At 42.8% G+C, this 24241-nt stretch overlaps 2 protein-coding genes across 4 annotated transcripts in view; both read right to left on the bottom strand.

Moving 5' to 3' along the window:
• The window catches only part of EPRS1 (glutamyl-prolyl-tRNA synthetase 1), a 42248-nt gene extending 34783 nt beyond the window's left edge, over positions 1 to 7465 (bottom strand). Inside the window, exons 1-6 of one of the 2 annotated variants that reach the window (XM_084868847.1) lie at positions 7271 to 7465; positions 5061 to 5145; positions 3897 to 3996; positions 2944 to 3100; positions 1499 to 1638; positions 957 to 1051 (exon numbers count right to left, since the gene is read on the bottom strand). In XM_084868847.1, coding sequence (XP_084724973.1) covers positions 957 to 1051; positions 1499 to 1638; positions 2944 to 3100; positions 3897 to 3996; positions 5061 to 5145; positions 7271 to 7316 — 623 coding nt within the window. In that variant the 5' untranslated portion in view covers positions 7317 to 7465. The remainder of the gene's footprint in view (positions 1 to 956; positions 1052 to 1498; positions 1639 to 2943; positions 3101 to 3896; positions 3997 to 5060; positions 5146 to 7270) is intronic. The other variant, XM_084868846.1, reaches the window with a different exon arrangement.
• A 1034-nt stretch (positions 7466 to 8499) lies between these two features.
• Positions 8500 to 23340, bottom strand: BPNT1 (3'(2'), 5'-bisphosphate nucleotidase 1). 2 transcript variants are annotated; one of them, XM_084868956.1, is made up of 10 exons: positions 23156 to 23340; positions 18834 to 18961; positions 17816 to 17920; positions 15874 to 15981; positions 14926 to 14974; positions 13589 to 13680; positions 11538 to 11582; positions 10162 to 10359; positions 9516 to 9621; positions 8500 to 9305 (listed from the first exon to the last, which is right to left on the bottom strand). In XM_084868956.1, the coding sequence occupies exons 2-10, from the start codon at positions 18951 to 18953 to the stop codon at positions 9157 to 9159; spliced, it is 972 nt and encodes a 323-aa protein (XP_084725082.1). In that variant the 5' UTR covers positions 18954 to 18961; positions 23156 to 23340; the 3' UTR covers positions 8500 to 9156. The 2 variants fall into 2 exon arrangements, with proteins under 2 accessions (XP_084725082.1, XP_084725083.1); XM_084868957.1 differs by lacking the exon at positions 11538 to 11582.
• Positions 23341 to 24241: the final 901 nt, after the last annotated feature.

The following is a 24241-nucleotide window of genomic DNA, read 5'->3' as shown; positions in this document are numbered from 1 at the left end:
CCTAAATCAGCAAACTTAGAAAAGCAGACAGAAAACGGGGAATTCTAAGACTGGCTTTGCCATTAATGGCGCTTATGAAATAGTTTGGGAAGAACTATCAAGAATGGATGGCTCAAAAACTGTGTATCTGCCACTTTCTATTGTCTACACATCCCATTTGCCACAGGTGGGGAAGAATTTGGTTATACAATACAAAACCTGAAATTAAATAAAATTCTTTGGGGGAAAATAATTATCTCACTTATAAATGTATATAATACCTTCCTAATGACTAGGCTCCATGGCTAGCAGCTTTAACAAGAGACATTGAACCATATTAATATTAGTATCAGTGAAGGGCTTCATTACAAAGCTTGTCTCCCTTGCGCCAAGAGGCTGACAGGTGTGCAAAAGCTGAGACTCCCCCAGGCTTGGGGGTGCTGGGCAAGGCCCGAAGCAGGTCCAGGCTGCTGACCTCCAGCCACAACGGTCTTTTCTTTTTCCTAATGGGCTAGCAACCTTATTATTGTCTGTGGGCGCCAAGAGTGAAAAGGATGGGGAAACCCGTTAATAATTTTTAGGACCCTCTTCATTTGGGGAAAAAGTAACTGAAAATAATCCTACCATAACTTGTACTACTAATGACACAAATATACAAGTCTTTATTAAATGAAAACCTAAAAATCTCTAAATGCAAGTAAAACGTAAGCCTTTCTGCTTATGGAGATTTTTCTATCATAATTAAAATTCTGTCTGGGGTAAAACACAAACACTGTTTCTCTCCTGGAATTAATAAACTAAAACTATACATTTAAATCATTAACTGTCAATAACTTAAAAAAGGATTAAAATACTTAAAATGTTAACTCCCACAATTAAAATCTTATTTTCTTCGATATTAACCTATGCATGTTAAAAATATTTGAGATCTACCTAAAGATTTTCCACTATTGTTATTTTAAGTTTTATTTTCTTACCCACTGGCCTCTGGAGGAAATCTGACAGTAACCTTTCCCATCTCAGCACCTGGAAGCTCAACAAACTTCCCAACATCTGGCTTTTTCTGAGGTGCCTGAAACAAACAACAAAATAGTCATATGGTTAAATGTTTAGAAATATATTAATTCAACAAATACCCTCTCTCCCTGCCCCCCCCCCTCAAAAAAAAAAAAAATGACAAGAAGGCTCTGCAGAAGCCCAGCACTCAATGGTCAGAGGTTCAAAAACCAAAGAGGAGATTTGGGAGGAAGAAAAGATGGTAAACCTAAAAGTAACTTGGAGTTTGAAATTCCTGAGGGACACACGCTAGATGATCATCATTTACTCCTAGAATTATGTGGATGATGGCTGTATTTGGTTAACCAGCTGCAGAGGCAAGCAAGACTTACAATGGCAGATTCGTCCAAGAAGACCTTTATTGGTGAAAAGAAAATGAACTATGACTAGGAAGAACTTTCTTTTCCGATCTGGGGTCTCTGACAGCAAAGACGTCGGCATTGTACCAGTGAGACAGGCTTACCCCTTTAGCTTTGGTGGCTGAGACATTCCACTTGGTACCCACTGACTCGAAGGCCTGCTGGGCTTCGAGAAAGCCAAACCAGCGCTTTACATGGACCGGAGCGCTGTTCTGCTGCAGCTGCTCCTGCCAGGCCGCAGTTCCTGTCAGCAAACATAGTTTTAACATCACTCAGTAAGCCTGCAACTTCAATAGCAAAGCTCTAGTCGGGGTTAATTGAAGGAAAGGAGATGGCTCAGAGCTGTGCTTCTTTAATGAATGAAATCAGTGTATGCACTGAATTGTTTTCCAAAACTTTAATACATTTTACAGAATTCACAGAAGTTAATTAAAAATACCTTCTCAGGCCCTGGCCAGTTTTGCTCGATGGTTAGAGCATCAGTCCATGGAATGAAAAGGTCAGGGGTTCGATTCCAGTCAAGGTCATGAACTGTCCGTGAGTGTGCGAGAGGCAATCTGTCTGTCTGTCTGTCTCTCCCTCCCCCCACTTTCCTAACAGAAAAATGTTTTCAATTCAAGTCACTGAAATCAATAGTAAACCGTGCCCTCACCACTGTCTCAAGCCCACTGTAAGGCCATTGCTACATTTCATCATTAAGGAAAAGCTTTAAGGAAGTCAACTAGAGATCAAAATAAAAATTAAGATCAAGAAGAAGCTCATTCCCTCAGATATACTAAAAACAGGTACTGAAGAAAATTTAACTTTAACATCACAAAGTTATAGCCTTAAGATATCTTTCTTTCTCGAGCATTAAGTCAAAAATCAATATAGACAAAAATGTCACGACAAACCTACAGATGAAAAGGTCTAACTAGAAAGGCCTTCAGGTTATGTTGGTTATTGTAACAAAAATTTAATTCGGAGAAAAGTTTAAGCCACAAAAATGAATAGAAAACATTTTTAAAACCCCACATAACCCAAATGCAAAGAATAATAAAATACAATGGCGTATTTCCTTCAGGTTTGTTTTTACAGAAAGTAAATTAACAAAATTCAGGTCCCCTTTGTACCTCTCCTCAATCCTATATCCTTACCTGTCGCAAACTAGTCACATGAGGGACAGACAACTCCAGCTTACCCCCTCACTCACACTCCTACTGAGCAATGAGACAACAGTGCTTGGAGTACAGTAATGGCCGAGACAGGAGAGGTATCACATAAATGTTAGAAATAAATGAGGGAATCTTTAGCAGGTTCAAGGCCAACTCCAAAGACAAGAGGGGACGAGGTAGTGAGAGAGATGACCCCCAGGGGCCCAGATACGGAAACCCCATAACTGGACAGGGATAAAATAGCTGGGGTGTTCATTTCTTTTTAAGAAAGTCCTAAGTGTCTGCCGATAAGACAGATAAATGGCTGTTTATTCAAATACAGAGAAGCACGTGTACTTCTTATCCAGCAAAACATTAAATAATTAAACACAATATTCTTCAAGACTTATTGATACCTTTCAGGGTGGCCCAAACACATAAATCAGCTAAGCTCAAGGAGTTTCCAACCAAGTAGGTCCTCAGAGACAGGCAATGATTGAGCTCATTGATGGCAGAAGGGAACAAATGACATGAAGACAATTTGGTGGCACTAAACTCCATCCAGTGATCAATCTGTGAACATAAAAGAAATGCATCCTGGAATTTAGATTTTAGTAAAAACAAACAAACAACCTCAGTTAGAACCATGCCTTTCTTTTAAGTGATAGAATTTACCATTAAATTGTGGATTTAATTCTAATTGCGTGGGATCTAAATTGGTGTTTACAAACACGTTTTGTGGTTATTTTTTCTATGCTATTTTTTCCTGCAGAACATTAAGGAACCCTTTTTCAGGGAAGAAAATGAAAAAGAGAACTGGCAACAGGAAAGAAGAACCAACTGATTGAACCCAACAGGTGGTAGCTAGATGAAACAGACTCATCCACTTGCAGGGTTTAAAAGTAAACACTTGGAAACTATTCTTTGTATTCTGAATTTTATAAGAATTAGAAAAGTCAGAGCTGTAATTAATAAGGTATATACTTAGGAAGGAAAATGGGGTCCAACCTACTTGTGTAACTGGGAAAACTTAACTTTCCTAGACCTGTTGCCTCATCTGTAAAGTAAGGGAATTGCATAAAATGACCGACATGGTCACACCTACCTAAGAAATTCTGGAAATCCAGGAAGAGGTACAAAGTACTCAATGACCCAACTATGGGATTAAATGTTTCAAGTTAGGAGCTAAGTTTTTTTTTCCTGAAAATAAAAATGGGCTCAGAATTCCTGAACTTGGTCTATAACTAACACTCTGTCAATATATCCTTAAACAGAAGGGCAGTACATAAGCCAACAAGAAAATGAAGTTCTCAAAAGAGCAGACGCATAAATCAAAGCAAATCACACCAGGAAAACGTTCATTCCGAACCTCAGTGTGCTCCATCAGGTTAGAGCCGTAGAGCCTGGCTGTCAGTGCCACTCTAGCCAAGTAGCGGAGAATGGAATTAATGTCGGTGAAGACCACATTTCTAGAACATAAGCATGAGACAACATATTACGGGCTCCAGCAAATTAGTAAGACTCATGAGACTTATGAAGAAATATAAAGATAGACATCTCCCATTTACCAGGTATTTTCTACCACACCCAAAAAATGTAATTTGTTCTTTACTCTGTTTCTGTCAAATTCCAATTTGTTCTGAAATGTTCAGCTGAATCCAACAAACTGATTCCAGAGCAGACTATCTATATGATGCATCCTCCTCCTATTATTTTCTATATGTCTATCCAGTGGTGCAAATATGAAAATATAATTGGAATATTGAGAATAACTGGTTTAAAATAAATTAAAGCAACAAAGCCATGGATATATTCTCAGAGAGAAGCTAGTTTTATCAACTTCCAGGTAAAGATAGAAGATCAAACCCCATCAAAGTTGTTTTTTTAAGCAGTATTTTAAAAGATCCAAAACCGCCGGGACTGGTTTAGCTCAATGGATAGAGCGTCGGCTTGGGGACTGAAGGGACCCGGGTTCGATTCTGGTCAAGGGCATGTACCTTGGTTGCGGGCATATCCCCAGTAGGGGGTGTGCAAGAGGCAACTGATCGATGACTCTCTCTCATCGATGTTTCTAGCTCTCTATCTCTCTCCCTTCCTCTCTGTACAAAATCAATAAAATATATTTTAAAAAAAATAAAAATAAAAAATAAAAAATAAAAGATCCAAAACCATCAAGAAAAAAAGATGAGATAATAAAATAATCCTTACTAAATTCATTTCCTATTACCATTGACTTTAAATTCTTACAATTTCCCACCAGAGTAAATTATAATGGGATTTTAAATCCTTATATATACTTTCAACAATAATTAAAAAAATAAAATCCATTTATAAGTATTTATTTATTTTTTACTTTCTTTCAAACAGATTACAAATATAAGTCTCTAAACAGAGGTCTTTTAGAATGAAGAAAAGCATTCTTCTTTCTAGGGACTACCTACCAATTAGCAAGTAAAACAAGCCTACAACATCTAATCCTGAATGTTTTTAAAATGCTGTTGAGTACTGAAAACAAAGATATCAAAGCACTTACTCAGACACACGAAGAATATTCTCTTTCCCTTCTTCCACAAAAATGCTGACGTTGTCTTTCACATGTTCTACTGCCAGCAAAGCACCTATAAATAGCAAGATAGAAAGATTTCTCTTCATAAATATTGTGTATTTAAAACCTGAATCATAAAGCAATAAAGATGACTTAACTCACTAATAGTAAGTCTTGCAAAGGATAATCTTTTTTCCCAGGAGTCTATAAACAGAAAGTATTAGTCTTCTGGTTTTGGAGGGAAAAAAACAAATCAGAAACCATTCCCTGGCACAGCTCAACTGCTTTTGAAGATGTTCAGCTTCAAATTGGGGACTCTACAATTAATCTTTCCCTCCTTCAGGAGGCAAGAAAAAATGGAAAGTGTTTTATAGACAAGCTATTGGAAACAGTATTTGAGTGATTACTATGTGGCAGTCACTGTGCTAAGTCTTTTACAGAATTTAAAATGTTTAATCTTCGTAGTAACCTTAAGAGATAGATACCTTTTAATCTCCATTTTACAGGAGAGGAAACTGAGGCTTGGAGGAGTTCTAGCCCACAGTCCTTGGCTACCTATGTGGCTATTGGTATGTGAATGCAGGCCTAAGGCAGTCCAGAATTCAAAGTCTAAAACATGGTGTCATCTGCCTCTCAACACATGTGAAAGTTTACTAAATGGATTCATTAATCCTTTATCCCTTAGATCTGGCAACCGACCCCATGTGGAAAATAACATTCCTCCTTCCTCAAGGAAAACGTGGGGGCAGCCAAACCAGGGACTTGCCATGCTCCTGCCACTTGCAAGTGGCGGCCAGGATTGGACTCAGGTTTCCAGGAACCAACGTTTTTGTTCTCAATCGTGAGACCACCCTGCCTAGTGCTTTTCAGCTCGGGAATCAAACCCACTTCTTTCAGAGTGCATTGATCCGTGTGAGGTTAGCCCATAATGACTGGAACCAACATGCTAAAGCAATAGCGTTTAAAAAAAAAATGTTTAAAATGGCTTTCCAATTGTGGTTTTTGTTCCAGTCCACTCAGACCACCACCAACGGGGTAAATGTAATGCATACTTCCTTAGCCCTTTGGGGCCAACTGTAGCCAAAGATCTGGCTCGGCTGGCATGACTCAATGTTTGAGCGTGGACCTAGGAACCAGGAGGTCACCGTTAGGTCCCAGATCAGGGCATAATTCAGGCTCATCCCCAGTGGGAGAGGCAGCTGATGAGTGATTCTCTCTCATCATTAATGTTTCTTTCTCTTTCTCCCTTCCTCTCTGAAATCAATTATATATATATAATTTTTTTAAAGGATCTGGGCTTCTTAAACATTAGCAAAGTGCCCATGTGTCTATTCTCTCTATATACCTAGGCATTAACAAATACGAGATCAAAAAGCTAAATTATTTCGTGCAACTTTCCCAAAGTAGTTTTTTTTTAAAAGCAGAAATTCTAAGCGCTCTCTCCACACACACACACACACACACACACACACGCACAAATGCAATTCCAAACTGAACTTGAGGCGTATCAGGAAGATGACAGCTCCTGACATTTCCTCCATCTACAGGGCGAGGAGCCAAGCAACCCCGCCAGCCCGCAGCGTGCTGGGGTGCTCCAGTCATGGCCCTGTCACCTCCAATTAAAAAATAAATGCAACCTCCTCCGTGGACACTGTAAATGCTGCTGTGACCGTCTGCCCCGGCCCCTTTGAACCCAACGAAACGTAAAGAGAAGTCAAAGCCAGCGGGTTGAAGAGCTTTTCTGGAGGAAGCGAGGAAAGGAGAGATGATAGACTCCTAGGGGGAAATCTAAAAGGGGAGGGGGGAGATATTGGGGTTTGAAGTTTAGAAATGTTATTCCTACGAGGAGCAGCTCTCGGTTCTCCAGGGAAAACCACTTCAAAGGGGGGGGGAGTCGGCTGGAAGTGGTCCCTCGGACCGAGAAAAGGTCCCGGGCTGAGCCCCGCGCCTCCCTCCGCGCCCGAGAGATCTGGCTTCAGGAGCAGATCCACTCGCCGAGGCAGAGGCGAGGGGCGTGGAGCCGACTCCGACTTCAGGGATGTGGGGGTGTGGGAGTGTGGGGATCCGAGGGGAGGAAGAAGCCTGGCCTCCGGGACCACGATCGCCACCACGCAGCCCGGCGCCGCCGCCGCGACCTTCCCGCCCCGCACCCTCCCCGGCTGATGCAACCCGGTCGGGCCGGGGCCTCGGGCCCTTACCCAGAGGAGGGTCCCCTGAGTTCACGGTCAGACACAGCGTCGCCATCGCCGTAGGTCCGCGGGTCCACCTGTCACTGCGCCGGCCTGGCCGCCGAATCCACTCGGTACACGGACGCGCCGACGGGGAGAAGCCGCAAGGTGTGCGCACGCCCGACGCAGCCGCCGCAGCCCTCGCCCCGCCCCCTGCGCCGTGGCCTCCGCGTCCCGGCGCACGCTGCTGACGTCATCGCCGCGCGCCCTCTGCGTCCCGCCAGGCGTCCCCTACTCCTTGCCCCGCTTCCGGCCTCTACCTTAGCAGTAAGAGTCTTAGTGATAGTGATCTTGTTGGACGCTTTTATTAATTAGTTCCAAGAGTTCTAGTTAGGCTGCATTTTCTGGATAATTTTTCCTTCTATCCAATATCTTTTAAAATATATATTTTTTATTGATTTCAGTGAGGTCGAGGGAGAGAGAGAAACATCAATGATGGGAGAGAATTGTTGATCACCTGCCTCCTGCATGCCCCCTACTGGGGCCTGAGCCCAAAACCAGGCATGATTCATTGTTGGTTGCTCAACCACTGAGCCACACTGGCTGGATTCTATCCAATATTTGTATCCTTTACAGGCCATCTTTTTCCTTGTCTAGGAATTCAATATAATGTTGAATAAGACGCATGATGATGTTGAACAACAACATTTTTGTCTAATTCCTGATTGTAGTGGGAATATTGACATTAAGGGAAGGGAGATAAAGAATATCTGAGAAAGGAAACTGAGAAGGAATTGGTAGAAAAGGGAGGGAAAATATCAGGATGAAGAGAGGAAAGCTGCAGAAGGGAGTAGCCACAGGTGCCAAAGCCAGGACCTCTTACAGATGCTCTCGGTAAAATGATACTACCTCAAGGAAGTTCTGAATTTTAATGCCGAGTGAATTCTTGGAGTAGTCCTCTTAAATGATTCAGAATCAAAATTGCTGGATGGAGCCTGTGGCTATTTTTGCAAAGCTTCCTAGGTTGATTCTGAGATGCAGTGGGGGTTGGGAATAATTAATTTCAGCCACTTGCTTAATCCAATAATGGGACAATTTATTTAAAAGCAGTTAGATGGGTACTAGACTTACAGGGTTGATCATTTTTTAAGTTATATAAATGTCTAATCACTATGTTGTACACTTGAAACTAATACAAAATTGCATGTCAACTGCCATTTAAATTGAAAAAAATAATAAAAGCACTGGACAGAGACAAGTTAGAATGAAATAATTTATTATAAAGAAGCCATTTTTCCATAAATCTGTTTCACCAACATACATCATATTTTAGTATATTCGTAACTGGAAAATTTTTAAAAATCACTATGAAAAGAAGAATGAGATTCAGGTAACAGCTTGTGCTTCTGTGCCCTAAAAAATCTGGTTCATACAATAGGAATGTTGATTAAACAACTGACCAGGATAGTCAGTTGGAACTAAACTTTTCTTTTCCCCCAATAAAAGGAGGGATGGAAATGTCACAGACTTTATAGATTCTCCAGATGCTAAAAGTGGTCTGGTTGATGAATTAATCATCAAGTTCTTAAAATCTATTTTCTACCAAGTACCTAAAAACAGATCTCTGATCAATGCAGAATAAAGTAAAGGTGGAGCTCTGATAATTGGTTTATTGATAATATTGCAGCACAGCAGAGTCCAACGGCTCCACGTGATGTCTTGAAATTCATCCCAATGGTCAGCTGAGTGACCTGCAGGCTGGACAGACTGCCCAAGTCCAAGGGTGTCAGCATTTCTTTAGTGTCAGGATCAACTTCTAAGACATTTTCATCCAAGGCTGAGACTTCGGGGACGCAGTCCTTTCTCCTCTCTCTCCTCCTGCAGCTGTCCCCCTAGCTAAGGCAACGAGACGTGCCTTAAGGAACGAGTGCATTCTTAACCGATTCGGGAACGCGGCTGGCATAGTAGTCATGGTTCCTCAGCGAGGCCAGGACCCCAGCGGAGTTCATGTGTTTCACTTCCTTGTCGTACTGAAGGGCATTGCCATGGACGTCGGTTAACTTGCCTACAGAAAGAACACGGGACGTTAATGGCCAATTCTACCATTACAGTTCATTATTTGCAAGCACCCCTTGCTTCCCTGTGCAATAATGCCCAATTAATTCTGGAGAAGGAAGATAATCGCTAACTCTCCTTCTAGCTCTTATATCCTGAGAGTCTAGGTAAAGTGGCATTACCGCAAAAACTAGAATCCCCGCTAATAAAATGGACTCACCTCCCACGGCATGTAGGATAACTTCCGGAGCACAAGTGTCCCACTTCTTGCAGCCAGGACTTGCAAATACATAGGCGGAGGCTTTGCCTTCAATCAGCTGAATGATCTGTAAAAAGTCAACGATGGTAATTATCCCTCGACCATGAGAGAATTGCTTGCTTCTATGAAATATATTTCAATTCCTCTGTTAGACTCCACTTAGGGGAAAGCCTTCGGCAGGTTTAAGTGACCAGACTATTATGAAGAAACACACAGAATGCATGCAGCATAACATCCAAGGCGGAAAAAGTGGTCAATAAGCTACAAAGGAGGGAGGGAGAGAGAAACATCTATGTGAGAGAGACACGCTGACTGGTTGCCTCCCACATGAGCCTCAAATCTGAGACCCTCTGTTGGCCAGCCAAGCTCTAACCACCGAGCACACCAGCCAGTTGACATATTTTCTCTTCACTGTCTTCACAAGAGATTTGAACCTTCATGTTTAAAAAAAAAAAAAAAAAATCAAGAATGTTGCTGAAATGTGCTCTACATGGTAAATTACAACCTTTAATCTCTCCTCCCAAACTCCTCTTGGACAGTTGTTCAAAGCTGTGTTCCTTTCAGGGATCCCACTGCGTTCCGAGGGGGGTGTCGGACTGTTTCGTACCTTATTTCCCGCCCCGCCCACGCGCAGCACGTCGTCGGGGTTCATGGCAGTGACGCAGTCGGTGACCAGCTTGTTGCTGTGGGACCGGGTGGTGGTGATGATGTGCTTCCCGGCGGGCACTTCCTTCAGCTGGAATCCGAAGGCACCCAAGCCCAGAATTCCCCAGATTGTCCTCCCCAGCGCAGCGCCAGGCCCTGCCTGTGGGAAACACCAGCGTGGCCTGTGATTACCGGGAGAACATGGCGGCCACAAATAGAACATTGAGCTGGCGTAGCATCCTAACTCTTAGATCATAAAAACACGATCATGTTATACCAGAGCACAAAGACAGCATCATCGACAGAGAAATTTCCCCTAGAGAAGCAACGGGTTGTTCTCATTGCTGTTTTGGTGGATAATTTGGTTTCAAAGGCACAGAAGGGAATGTCTGGTTATTCCCTGGAGTCCGGGACAGGAGATAGGGTAATGCCTGCTGCTCTCTGAATGGTCAAATAAGCTCATTATCGTATTTGAAATAGCTCTTTGCAAAAAGCACTTAAGTCCCCAGGAAATGAAACGCATGCATTGATCAGTGCTTTTTAATATCTGAGAAGCAGGCGGGATCACGTTGACATGAGCATAGGCGGTGGTGATAATGCATTTTGGTGCTACAGAAACAGAACAGCTGAACGAGCTAAGAGCAGCCAGGATAATGCTGGATAATGGAGGTCAAGGTCTCAGACTTCACTGCCAATGGTGGTTGTAAAATGACAATGACGACGCAGCCTTAGAATCTGTACTTGAAGCATTTTCCACCACATTGTTTATGACTATGCACTTCACGTAGAAAAATATAACCGCTATTTCATGCCAAGTAAAACTGATGCATAAAATGATTAATGCAGTCATTAAAAGAGCATTATTGAACACTAGAGGCCCGGTGCACAAAAATTCATGCAAATTCGTCCAGAAGGTCATTCAACTATCTGGTCTAATTAGCATATTAATGCTTTTATTATTATAGATAATAGATATATATGGAAGGCATACAGGCATAAGTATGTTACTGAATACTTGACACATATGAAGTGCTTTACATGTAGTATCTCATTTAATCTCCAAAACAACCCCATGAAGTAGGTGTTATCATCCTTATTTTACAGACCAGGAAAAAAAAGAGATTGGAACCATTAAATAGCCTGACCAAGGACTCTAGGAAGAAGGGAAGGAAGAAGGATAAGGAGAGCATACAGAAGGGAATGTGGTGGAGGGACAAAGGGTCGAGAAGCAGAACAGAAGAGGAGTGGCTGCATGGGCTCTATGAGGACAGGCTGGCGACACGGGTTTCCTACCTTTGCTGCCAACTAGTGGAGCCAAACCCTAGCTATTCTGCTCACCGTGGCTTCCTTCCTGTGCTCCCTCAACTTCTGCTTGTCACTGTTCTGTGGAAAACGAATACAATTTTTCTCATCTCAGAAGGGATGGGAGGGTTGGACATTATTAACAACTTCTAAGCACTCAGATCCTTTTTTGATGAAAGGTGCCATGCATTACAATGTAATCAAGGAATAAAAGTGTCTCTCTTGCCCTAACCGGTTTGGCTCAGTGGATAGAGCGCCGGCCTGCGGACCGAAGGGTCCCGGGTTCAATTCCGGTCAAGGGCATGCGCCTTGGTTGCGGGCACATCCCCAGTGGGGAGTGTGCAGGAGGCAGCTGATTGATGTTTCTAACTCTCCATCACTCTCCCTTCCTCTCTGTAAAAAAAAAATCAATAAAATGTATATATTTTTTAAAAGTGTCTCTTTCAAGCCACAGTGTTAACTTATTTTAAAGTTTCCATAATGGCCACAGACGTGTATCTGTATAAAATATTCCATAAACATTAAAGCCATAGTAAAGTAATTAATGGACACTTAATAGGAGAAACTTTACCCATAATGCATAACTAGTTTTGAGAAATAATGCTAAAAAGAACATGATTACAAATAGTTATTATCATGCAAATGGCAGAATAAAACAAAACTGTCTTAGAAGTAGAGGTTACGCTTGCCCTCAACTCAGATTGGAAATTCAGAAGGAATAGTTCTCACTCTCCAAAGTTCTTTCAGGGTCAGACTCATGCCAATACCTCAAGTAATTATCTCAATCACATCCTTTAACTTTAATGGAATCTAATGATCTATTCCTGCTTCGAAAGCACATTCATCGCCCCCTTCTAAGGAAGACCATTTTTTGGGAGGATAGCAGAAAGCCCAACTCCATCAGAGAGAAAGGAAGAGGAAGGAAGGATGCAAGAACATCCTTAGTTCTGTTTCACCGTTGACTACAGTCTAGGCGCGAGGCAGTATTACCTGGAAAACAACATGCTAGCACCTCTCTCGGTTCAAATGGCTCACTTCTTCAATGTGCTGGAAGGACCGCCTGTAAGTCCGGTGTCTCAATGACCAGGCTAGTCCAGAACCGCATCGGTAATTCCCAAATGTCTGCATTTGAGTGTTAAGGCACGCTCTGTGTGCCTTATACATGCATCTCTGGTGCCAATGCCCCCGGAAGTTCTGATTCCAGAGGTGTGGGGTATATTTGGAAAAGATGAATGCATGTGCAACCAAGCTAGAAACCACTAGACTGGATAGTATCAGGAACCACATAACACTATTATTATTGATCTAATAAAATATTTGTGTGTGGCTCTCCCTGCTGGTGGGGGCTGCCATGTGTGGGCAACGTCGACCTGCTGGCCGCCTCAGCTCAGCTTTCATGTCCGCATGAGAGAGCAGGAGAGCACAGCCAGGTGCACGGTGAGGGCTCTGTCCTCACTGGTCATTGGCCAGAGTCCTCCATTGCTTGACCCCCTGGACCCCTCCATAGCCTGCTCGAGGGGCCTTGCTTCCTGGCATCTGGCTTCCCTCAGAAGTGATTCCAGTGGGAAAGAAAGGCGAGCAGGTGCCATTGAGGCCTGGAGATGCTGAAACGTGGCTTGTCTGTTGCAACATCAGGAATCAGGAGACTGAATCTAAAGATGATGTGGAGGGAAACCCAGAAGAGTCCAAGAAGTCTGTCCTAACAGGGGACGGCTCCTCAGACACCACGCACCACGGCGATGCAGAAGAATTAGCACAGGAGCCCTGTGAAAACTGCCCTCCAGGCCAAATCACTAACTCCCTTTACCTGATTCTGGACTTGTTTGGTTCCTCTCCCTTTGCATGAAAAGACGCCTTTTCAGCTCCCTAAAAACCTTCATCTGCCTGGGGGAATCCGGTCAGGCTTTCTCCCTTCTCATCTGGCTGCCTCTTGAAATAAACTCTGTCCTTATTGCATTAAAAAAAACACACACATAAAACAAACAAACAACTGTATCCCACTTCTGACACACACACACACAAAAACAAGCAACACCAAAAAACAAACAAACAAAAAACACACACAACCGTATCAGTTAGAGTCATACCTGGTAGTTGTAATAAGGCTGGTTAATAACTCCTGCTATGGCTTTCCCTTCATAAGCAATTCCAATAAGAACGGTTACATTGTCAAGAAGACCTATAGAGAAGAAATGAATATCAATTATTCTGTAACTTTTTCCTGTTATGACTCGTCATCAGCACGTGAATTGCTGCGAGTTATTTTTGCAGGAAAGGTTATGGGATCCACAGGGATTCATCTATGACCAATCCAACTTCTGGCAAAATGTACAAATTGTAGGAGAGCTGGCCAGAGAGAGGAAGAGGGGTCTAGGACCACTACACTGGCTTGCTACACCTGGTCTCATCAGGAAACTCTAAAAACCAATTCAATTGAGCGGCCATAATTCCACAGCCGTTATTCTGTATCCCTGCCTTCCAGTTCACTCCTGCCTGCTGGAGTCGCTTTTATTATGCAGGTTCTTAAGCCTTTTCCCAGAACCAGCGATCAAAATCTCCAGAGGTGGGGGGAGATGGGGATCTATACAAGCTGTGTAGGTGCTGTGTGTACCCGAAAACTGTCCACAGCCTCCCCGTTTCTCAATGAAGAGAGAACCATTCAGTGCACACACATACATCCACATGCACACACATGCACACACTCTGCAGGACTCACTCATTGCAGATACGTCTCCTCCAAGGACAGAGAAGTTTTCTCTAGTAATTAATGAGAAATGTTCTTTTTTCAACGCATGAAGCTGAGAACCAACGTAAGAAAAACCAGGCAGATCTTTATTTCAGAAATAAAACTCAACGCTTACGTTATGCTCGTAAAATCTCAAACTTGGGGCTCTGAGCCTGGTCTTGCTTAGGCTAATGTTGCCCATTTTATGTTAATTTGCTGCTTTGTTCTTTTCCTCATCTTCAGTCATTTCAGGAGAGAGAAATATTGCATTGTGTTTCCAAACCTATCTGTAAAGGGGAGGCTGTACAGAAAGTCAGGGAGGGGACAGTGTGTGTGTGTGTGTGTGTGTGTGTGTGTGTGTGTGTGTGTTGGGGCTCTACACCAACAAAGCTGGGGTTCCGTCTGGTAACATTGATTCAATGTTAGTTATTCTCACGTAAAGGCCATTAGGATTGTGGGCCTGGTAGACCGTGTGTGGAGGGAGGGGGCGGGGGGTTCTAGAAGGAGACGAATTTTCTCTCTGTCTGATGACAATCACTGATGTATAACCACAGTTAGCTAGGATGGGCACAGATAGAGCCTGAGAACACACACATGACACGTAACACCGGCTTTCCACACAACATGAGAAACAGTAAATGTTTACACTCAACATCACAGGCCCTTCTGCTTCCAATACAACAGGAAAGAGGTACCAACCTTCCGTGTACTCCTTGGTGCCATCCAGAGGATCGACCCAGACCACGAGCTAAAAGACACAAGGAAATATTAAGTCTCAACTATATATATATATATATATATATATATATATATATATATACACACACACACACACACACACACACACACACACACACACACATATATATATATATATATATATATAGAAAAGACTTAAATAGAGTGACCAAAACAACTCCCTTTTTATTTCAGTTCTGAAATTGTATTATGGATGGCTTACGCCAGTGTCATCAGTTTCATGGCGGTAAAAAGAATCGTATTGTTTTGCAGTCATGGAAAAAATCCCTACATTAGAAAAAAGTCCCCAATAGGGGGTGTGCAGGAGGCAGCTGTTTGATGTTTCTCTCTCATCGATGCTTCTAACTCTCTATCCCTCTCCCTTCCTCTCTGTAAAAAAAAAAAAATCAATAAAATATATATTTTTAAAAATTAGATTTTTCTCCCTAAAAATAGTTTTAATAATAGCTTTAGAGTAGGGGTGTCGAACTCAATCAGAGAAGGGGCCAAAATCTAAAATCCAGCCTAAATCGCGGGCCGAATGGTTTACTGAACAGTCATAAACTGACAATGTCATAAACTGACAGCGGAGTGCAGTGATGACAGCGTGGTGCGGGCCACATTGCAAGGCCTGGCGGGCTGGATTTGGCCCGTGGGCCTTGTGTTTGACACATGTGCTTTAGAGTAAAGAAGAAGAAGAAATGAACAGCATGAGAAACCGAACTCTAAATGAACAGGCCAGGCATTCCATGTGGTGCCTGACACTCCACGTTGGCTCTGAAAGCTTCCCAAGGCCCGGCTGTCCTATATTGTATAACTGTCATCTTCCCACCATCATAGGCGAGAAACAAACACAAAAAGACCACCAAGAACGGTGCACAGAGAGCTCAGCCATGACGTGGGTCATACATCTTCCTCTTTAATGGCGCTGTACTGGGCCGGGCATGGCTTCCTGAGGATTTCTTCCCACTGGCCGTCCTCGATCAGCTCCTGATCCACGTCCTCGGACGGCAGGTCCTGCAGAGAGAACACGGGTCACTGCTGCTGCCGAGTGTCTACCGAGCGCTTCGGTGTCAGTGACGGAAGAGATCGCAGCATCCGTTTTCCCTGGTCCTGCCATTTAGGTTCAGAACTTTATTTTTATTATTTTATTTTATTTTTTATATATATAGGGCGTAATATCATGGGAAGGTCATGGTATCCTGCCACCTGAGAGGGGTGAGCCCAAGTTGCTGTTGGATGTGTTTATTCAGGTGCTCTACTGTCTCCACATCCAGAGGTTCAGAGCTTTAAAGCAAACCGAGTAAAACTGCGAACACGACCAGATAGGGCTCGTCAAAGCTGACTACAGAGAGTGCCAACTTCTGCCGAAACTGGTTTGGCTCAATGGATAGAGCGTCGGTCTGCGGACTGAAAGGTCCCAGGTTCGATTCCGGTCAAGGGCATGTACCTTGGTTGCAGGCATATCCCCAATAGGGGGTGTTCAAGAGGCAGCTGATCAATGATTCTTTCTCATCGATATTTCTAGCTCTCTATCCCTCTCTCTTCCTCTCTGTAAAAAATCAATAAAATATATTTAAAAAAAAAAAAAGAGAGAGAGAGTGCCAACTTCATTATGCTCAACAGTGAGGAGGAAAAGAATTTTTAGACTTTTCAAAAGAAGTGGTTCTGATAATAGCTACTTCCCGCTCAAGTACACGAGATATCCATTCTTTTATTTTTCCAGTGTTAGGGTGTTCGGATAAGTGCGTAAGTAGGCCTAACTATTATAGAAAAACAGAAGCCCTGCAGGCATGACTCAGTGGTTGAGCGTCGACTTATGAACCAGGAGGTCATGGTTCGATTCCTGGTCAGGGCACATGCTTGGGGATGGAGGCATGGTTCCCAGTGTGGGGCGTGCAGGAAGCAGCCGAACAGTGATTCTCTCTCGTCATGGATGTTTCTCTCTCTCCCTCTCCTTTCCTCTCTAAAATCAGTAAAATACATTTTGGAAAAAAAAAAACAAAAACAGAAACAAAATCTATCTTATTCTAAACTTTTAGAACTCTGCCCATCTTCCAGTTCAGATGCTGAATATTATAACAGACTCCATATCTTTGATGGTCAAGAATTGAGACATCTCGCCAGCACCGGTTTGGCTCGGTGGTGGAGCGTCGGTCTGCGGACTGAGGGGTCCTGGGTTCGATTCCGGTCAAGGGCATGTACCTTGGTTGCGGGAGGCAGCTGGTCGATGATTCTCTCTCATCGACGTTTCTAGCTCTCTGTCCCTCTCTCTTCCTCTCTGTGAAAAATCAATGGAATATGTTGGAGAAAAAAAAAAAAAGAATTGAGACATCTGGCCTAGAAATGGACCACGATATTTCATAATCAAACATTTCCTTCAAGTCTTAAGGAATATAATCATGTTTGCATTAAAAAATGGTAGATATATTGCCGAAACCGGATTGGCTCAGTGGATAGTGTCAGCCCACGGACTGAAGGGTCCCGGGTTCAATTCCGGTCAAGGGCATGTACCTTGGTTGCGGCCACATCCCCAGTTAGGAGGTGTGCAGGAGGCAGCTGGTCAATGACTCTCTCTCATCAATGTTCCTAACTCTCTTTCTCTTTCCCTTCCTCTCTGTAAAAAAATCAATAAAATATATATATTTTTAATAATAGTAGACCTAATGCTTGAGATCGTAACAGTGGTATGTAAATCACTAAAGTGGCAGTTGGACTTCCATATGGTAAAGAGGCATTTAAATAAATACCATAGGGGGGATAAGGACAATTATGTGATACCATAATCAATAATAAAAAAATAAATTAATTAAAATAAATAAGTAAATACCATATCCCTGCCAACTCTCACCTCTTCCCCTATGATTGTGAGTTTGGGGAATTTCCGGGCCAGGGAGGAGCAGATGCTCATCTGTGCCATTCGGTCGGCTTTGGTCTGCAGGTCCGTTGGACTGGTCTGCAACAGAGAGGCACGCGTTAGCAGAGCTTGTATGCAAGGTCACCCTCCGATGCCTAAGGCACTGAGTGTCTGTATCCTTTAAATGACACTGTCTATTGTTAGATTCATGGGACTTAACATCAAAGGGTCAACTATTTTCTTGTCTTGGTTTTTCTCAGGGGATTCAAATGGTAAAGGTTTGGAAGAGGAACTTTCAAATTATCAGAAGATGTTCTTCCCAGTTCGGAAACTGCTGTCCCGCCTGGCCAGTATGGCTCTGTGGGTTGAGTGTCATCCTGCGCATGAGGAGGTAGAAGTTGGATTACTGGTCAGGGAATATGCCTGGACTGTGGGCTCCATCCCCAGTAGGGGGCGTGGGGAGCTGATCAATGTTTCTCTCTATCAAGGTTTCTCTCTCCCTCTCCCTTCCTCTCTCTGAAATCATTAAAAACATATTTTACAAAAAGAATATCGCTTTCATAAGACCTCTAGATCTTTTTTTTTTTTTTTTTTTTTTTTTTTTGCTTAAACAGGTTAAGGCCGTGGTAGGCAAACAGCAGCTCGCGAGCCACATGCAGCTCTTTGGCCCCTTGAGTGTGGCTCTTCCACAAAATACCACTTGGCCTGGGCGAGTCTATTTTGAAGAAGTGGCATTAGAAGAAGTTTAAGTTTAAAATATTTGGCTCTCCAAAGAAATTTCAATCGTTGTACTGTTGATATTTGGCTCTGTTGACTAATGAGTTTGCCGACCACTGCCCTCGGGTGAGTATTTCCTGCTCTTCCTACTGATACAGAGTGTCAGACCTCACCATTCTGCACTCTCCAGAAGGGAGCCATTGATGATTTCAGCTACTAAAGTCTGTCCAAATTAATACATCCTCAAGGACCAAAAAAGCGAAGTCAGTACAAAATACGATGAGTTTCTCAGTACCTTCTCCACGATTCCCAGGTCCCCTTCGGCGATCACACGTCTGACGATGGTTCCTGCCTTCTGAGCTATGGAATATGCAGAGGCTACCAACCGCATCAGCACGGTGGGACTGGAAGCCATGGTCAGCCCTAAAGGGAAAGGGAGAGAAAGGTTTTGTTACTTTCAAAGCCAACCACTGGCTTTTATTTATTTGAATTCAATTCAGTACATATACACTGAGTGGCCAGGTTATGATGATCTCTGAATGCATAATAATCTGGCCACTCAGTGTGTGTGTGTGTGTGTGTGTGTGTGTGTGTGTGTGTGTGTATGTGTATGTGTGTATGTGTGTGTGTGTCTGTGTGTCTGTGTGTGTATTAGAGGCCCAGTGCACGAATTCATGCATAGGTAGTCCGGCCAGCCTGGCCAGGGGGAGGGGACATGGGTGGTTGGCCGGCCTGCCTGCTGGTAGAGGGGATAATTTGCAGATTAGCCTTTCATTATATAGGCTATACACTGAGTAGCCAGATTATTAGGATATACTCTGAGTGGCCAGACTATTATTTTTTTAAAATATATTTTATTGATTTTTTACAGAGAGGAAGAGAGAGAGTTAGAAACATCGATGAGAAAGAATCATCGATCAGCTGCTTCTTGCACAACCCCTACTGGAGATGTGCCTGCAGCCAAGGTACATGCCCTTGACGGGAATCAAACCTGGGACCTTTCAGTCTGCAGGCTGGCGCTCTATCCACTGAGCCAAACCAGTTTCAGCTGAGTGGCCAGGTTATTATGCATTCAGAGATCATCATAATCTGGCCACTCAGTGTATACTGCATGCTTACATGGGACTGCCCCATTTAACCATAGAGATCATTTGGAGAGACCTAGAAAAGACCCAATTTCGGCAATACTTCTCAATAAACTCTACGTTGTCTCTCTCTGCAGATGGGACACGTGGAAGCAACAGGTCCACAGGCCGACGCTATATCCACTGAGCCAAACCGGCTAGGGCCATGAGGCTATTTTAATGTGTTGCACACTCAGTCCCTGTCTTATGTAAGACGGTCTTGAGGAAGACAGACCTGTAACCACTATGCTGGTTTTCAGTAAACTCACATAAGACAGATCAGGCTCCCTTACGGTATGGTGTCGTTCTAATTGTTGACAGGTGGTGGTTCTTACTGTTCTCAGGTATCCTTTACCTTTGAGCCGGCTGAGCAGGCACTACAGCCTTGCCAGGCTTCCTATATGACCAAACCACTTCCCTTTCTTTTTGCCAAGTCCACGGTCACTTCTTCCAAAGAAAAACTGGTAGGCTTTGTCGTTCTCCTATATTATTCAGAAAACGTATATATACGAACCACCATCTAGGAACAAACATCAGTTTTATGCGAATGCAGAAAATCAGGTCTGGTGCAAAGCGAACTATGATTTACAAAGAGATCCTGTAAACCTCTTCCAATTGGCAAATAGGAAAACATGTCTACCGTTTCCTCTGAAGAATTTCTTCGGTCCAAACTGAATTAGTAAATAAAAATGTTACTGCTGAAACTGGTTTGGCTCAGTGGATGGAGCATCAGCCTGCGGACTGAAAGGTCCTGGGTTCGATTCCAATCAAGGGCATGTACCTTGGTTGTTGGCACATCCCTAGTAGGGGGTGTGCAAGAGGATGTTTCTCTCTCATCGATGTTTCTAACTCTCTATCCTTCTCCTTTCTTCTCTGTAAAAAATCAATAAAATATATATATATTTAAAAATGTTACTGTCCCCTAATCCTAATGTTATTCTTACATATTTTTTAAACAAATGAATACAATGTTGGCTCTTTGCATAAAGAAAATGTAGCTAATTGTATGATCAAAATGCAAAATCTGTAACAGAGGTTCCTCTTAGCCTTTTTAATAGGGACCCTACCCAGACTCCAAATGAGAATTACCTGTAGCAGGTACCGGTTGATAGAGAATGAGGCCAAAATGCAAATAAACTAACTTCCTTATAGCAGCTCAGATTAAACTCACCCTACTTCCTTCTCTACCACTTGTACTCCTCTGGGTCCTAAAACACTCCCGTTTGCTTACCTGACTCAAAGGTAAGTGATACTAGTAACTGGGAACAATTAGAACAACACCATACAGTAAGGGAGCCTTATCTGTCTTATGCGAGTTTACTGAAAACCAGCATAGTGGTTATAGGCACTGGAGACAGTTACCTGTGTCCAAATCATGGCTCTGGCACATACAAGCTGTGTGACCTTAGGAGAGCCACGTAAACTTTCTGTGCCTCAATCTGTAAGATGGAGCTCACAATGGTACCGAAAGCACGGAGCTGTAATTATTATACAAGAAGCACATGAAAAGCACGTAAGACAGTCCCCAGCACGAGGTAAGCACTGAATGATACTGGCTGAAAACTTCCTGTAGGTTTTGCAACATTATTTTAACCCCGAGGATATTCTGTGATAACCAATATGACCCTAAATCAAAGGACAGCTTTTAAATCATATTCTGGGTTTGAGGCTTAGAGTATGTAAGAAAAAAAGTTTGTATGACCACTGAAAACAATCAATCTAACATCCCATCTGTTAAGAAATCTTTACAGCCGCCAACGATATTCTCTCTCTCTCTCTCTCTCTCTCTCTCTCTCTCTCTCTCTCTCCCCCCTTCCCTCCCTCCCTCCCTCCATCCCTCCCTCTCTCTCCCTCCCTCCTTTAATAGCCCGGGAGAGTAGAGAGTATTTTGAATTCTGTATAAAGTTGGCGAGTATATGTGGATTAATGATTGTGCGATCAAAATACTGATTTATCTTTGGAACACAACCAAATGATGTTAAAGTTCAAGGTCATCTGGAAATATAAAAAAACGTGAGCACAACGGAGCAAATTCTGAAAAAAGAACAACGAGCAGAGATAACTCTCCTACCAGTTATCAAAATAGGCTATAAAATTATAGTAATTAAAACCGTTCAGTCCTGGGCAGAATTAGACAAATTAAGGGAATCAAATAAATCCTAGAGCTAGAACCAAACACAATAAAGCTATTTCAAATCCTGGGGGAAAGTTAATTAGATATAAATGGTGAGGCAATTGGTAATTTAAAAAAAATGCTGGATCCTTTTTGCATTCTTTATATCACTACAAATTCCAGATCAGAGCATTAAACGTAAACAATGAAATTCTAAAAGTATGGGAGTAAAACGGATGGGATGTTTTATAAGTTTGGTAAAGGGCTTATAAGCATGATGAAAAACAAGAATCCATACATTTGACTGCATATACAGTTTTGACTGTATAGTCACAACACCATAAGTAATGCGAAAAGATGTTTGACAAAAAATTTGTATAACATACTAGACACATGAGCTCATTTTTGTTACACAAGGGCTCTTATGCATCAATAGGTAAAAGATGAATAATGCAATAGAAAAGGGAGCAAAGGACACGAACAAGCAATTCCTAGAAAAAAAGAAAAGCAATGGCTGGTAAATGCCTGAAATGCTCAACTTCACTGTGTATGATAGAAATGCAAACAAAAACCATGAGAAATGACTGTTCATTTGTGAGATTGGCACAGGTGAGAGAGTTTGCCCAAATGTGGCTACAGTGTGAGGACACATTGTCTTGAGCACTGTCAGAAGGATGCAAAGCGGTGGTTATAAGAAATTATAAAAATCAGCCAAAACCGGTTTGGCTCAGTGGATAGAGCGTCAGTCTGAGGACTGAAGGGTCTCCAGGTTTGATTCCAGTCAGGGGCATGTACATTGGTTGTGGGCACATCCCTGGGGGGGAGTGTGCAGGAGACAGCTGATCGATGTTTCTCTCATTGATGTTTCTAACTCTCTATCCCTCTCTCTTGCTCTCTGTAAAAAATCAATAAAATATATTTTAAAAAATAAATTATAAAAATCGCATTAAAAGCCAAACGTACAGGTTTCGAACTAGCAATTCTGTCTATTTTCAGGGAAACAAATAAGTCAAGCACATCTACAGAGGTGTAGGGAAGACACTAGGAAGAATGGCTGCAATTTTAATGAGATTTAATTGTAGGTGTTAAGACAGTCTCTCAATGTGGGTGCCCTAAACCCACAAACAGTCTAGGTTTGCCTTGTGATTTTCACAAAATAGAGCCCCATAAAGACCCCGGAGCATGAAAATAAAATAAAAAATCTCATCTCCACAATGGAAATGCTGACACTCACAAACCCGGGTCCGAAACGGATCCACGCTCATCATTTCTGCACAGAAATCCCTCGAATCCCCGCAAATCTCTGCAAAGGGGGTGGAGTGAGGGCATCTGCCCAGGATTTGCCCTTGCCCCTGACCCTCGGGGGAGAAGCTTACTTACGCTGAACAGGCCTGGAAAGCAGAGTTAGTCGAAAGACACTGAGGGATAATACCCCTCCCAAAAAAACGCGTTATTAAGCAACAGGTCCCTCGAGGCGTCCAGTACTGCTGTCACCCAGTCAACAGGACGTCAGGGGCTGGAGGACAACCCCACCGCAGCTACTGCGCATGCGGCAAACACCCGGCGCAGGCGCAGAGCAGCTGCGTCGCCAAGGCCTCCGGTCCGACTCCCGACCCGGCTAAACTCCACTTCTCCGGGTTTTCCTGAAGCTCTCGGTTGGTGCTAGTTGCCCGCAGGTGTCTTTTTCCAAATAACATTTCCTTTTTCATTTTTGTGGGGAACCTGTCCGTCTTTTCATTTCATCTTCTAGATGTTGTCTTTTAGGATTAGGAAGGCCATTCCCAAGGGGTAACAGGCGTGGACTACACTGACCTGGACGACCAAGTGGCTAACCCAAATTGAGATGCGCTGTATGCGTGAAATACATACCAAATTTGGAAGACAGCATGAAAAAAAAAAAAGAATGCGATCTATCTCACTTATACTTTTATATGAATTGCATGTTGAAGAGATACTATCTTGGGTACATTGGGTTAAATACACCCTGTTTCCCCGACAATTAGACAGTGTCTTATATTAATTTTTACTCCCAAAGATGCGCTAGGTCTTATTTTCAGGGGATGTCTTATTTTTCCATGAAGAAGAATACGGTACACAATTATTGTCAAATGAAAATAAAGGAAATTTATTACCTGTATACGGTACGGTAGTACGGTAGTTGTCAACACAAACCAGACAAACCGTGAATCCTACAGTATCAAGAATTGACTCATTTATTCAATGACAATCATGTCATCGTCTTCTGGAACATCATCCTAACAATCCAATTCCTGAATTTCCTGGTGAATTTCCTTGTGACTCCATTTCTTTCAGAATCAGTGGACCAAATCTCTCATGCTTAGCAATAGCATTCTGAGACAGAGCCTAGGGGGGGGCCTTATTTTTGGGGGGGTGCCTTATATTTCACTCAGAAGGAAACCTGTAAGTAGGTCTTATTTTCGGAGGATGTCTTATTTTCGGGGAAAC

The sequence above is a fragment of the Pipistrellus hanaki genome, assembly GCF_964339955.1.
Source record: "Pipistrellus hanaki genome assembly, chromosome: 20".
Lineage (NCBI taxonomy): Eukaryota > Metazoa > Chordata > Mammalia > Chiroptera > Vespertilionidae > Pipistrellus > Pipistrellus hanaki.
The sequence above is the reverse complement of the archived record's forward strand: the minus strand, read 5'-3'. Positions and strand labels throughout refer to the sequence as shown.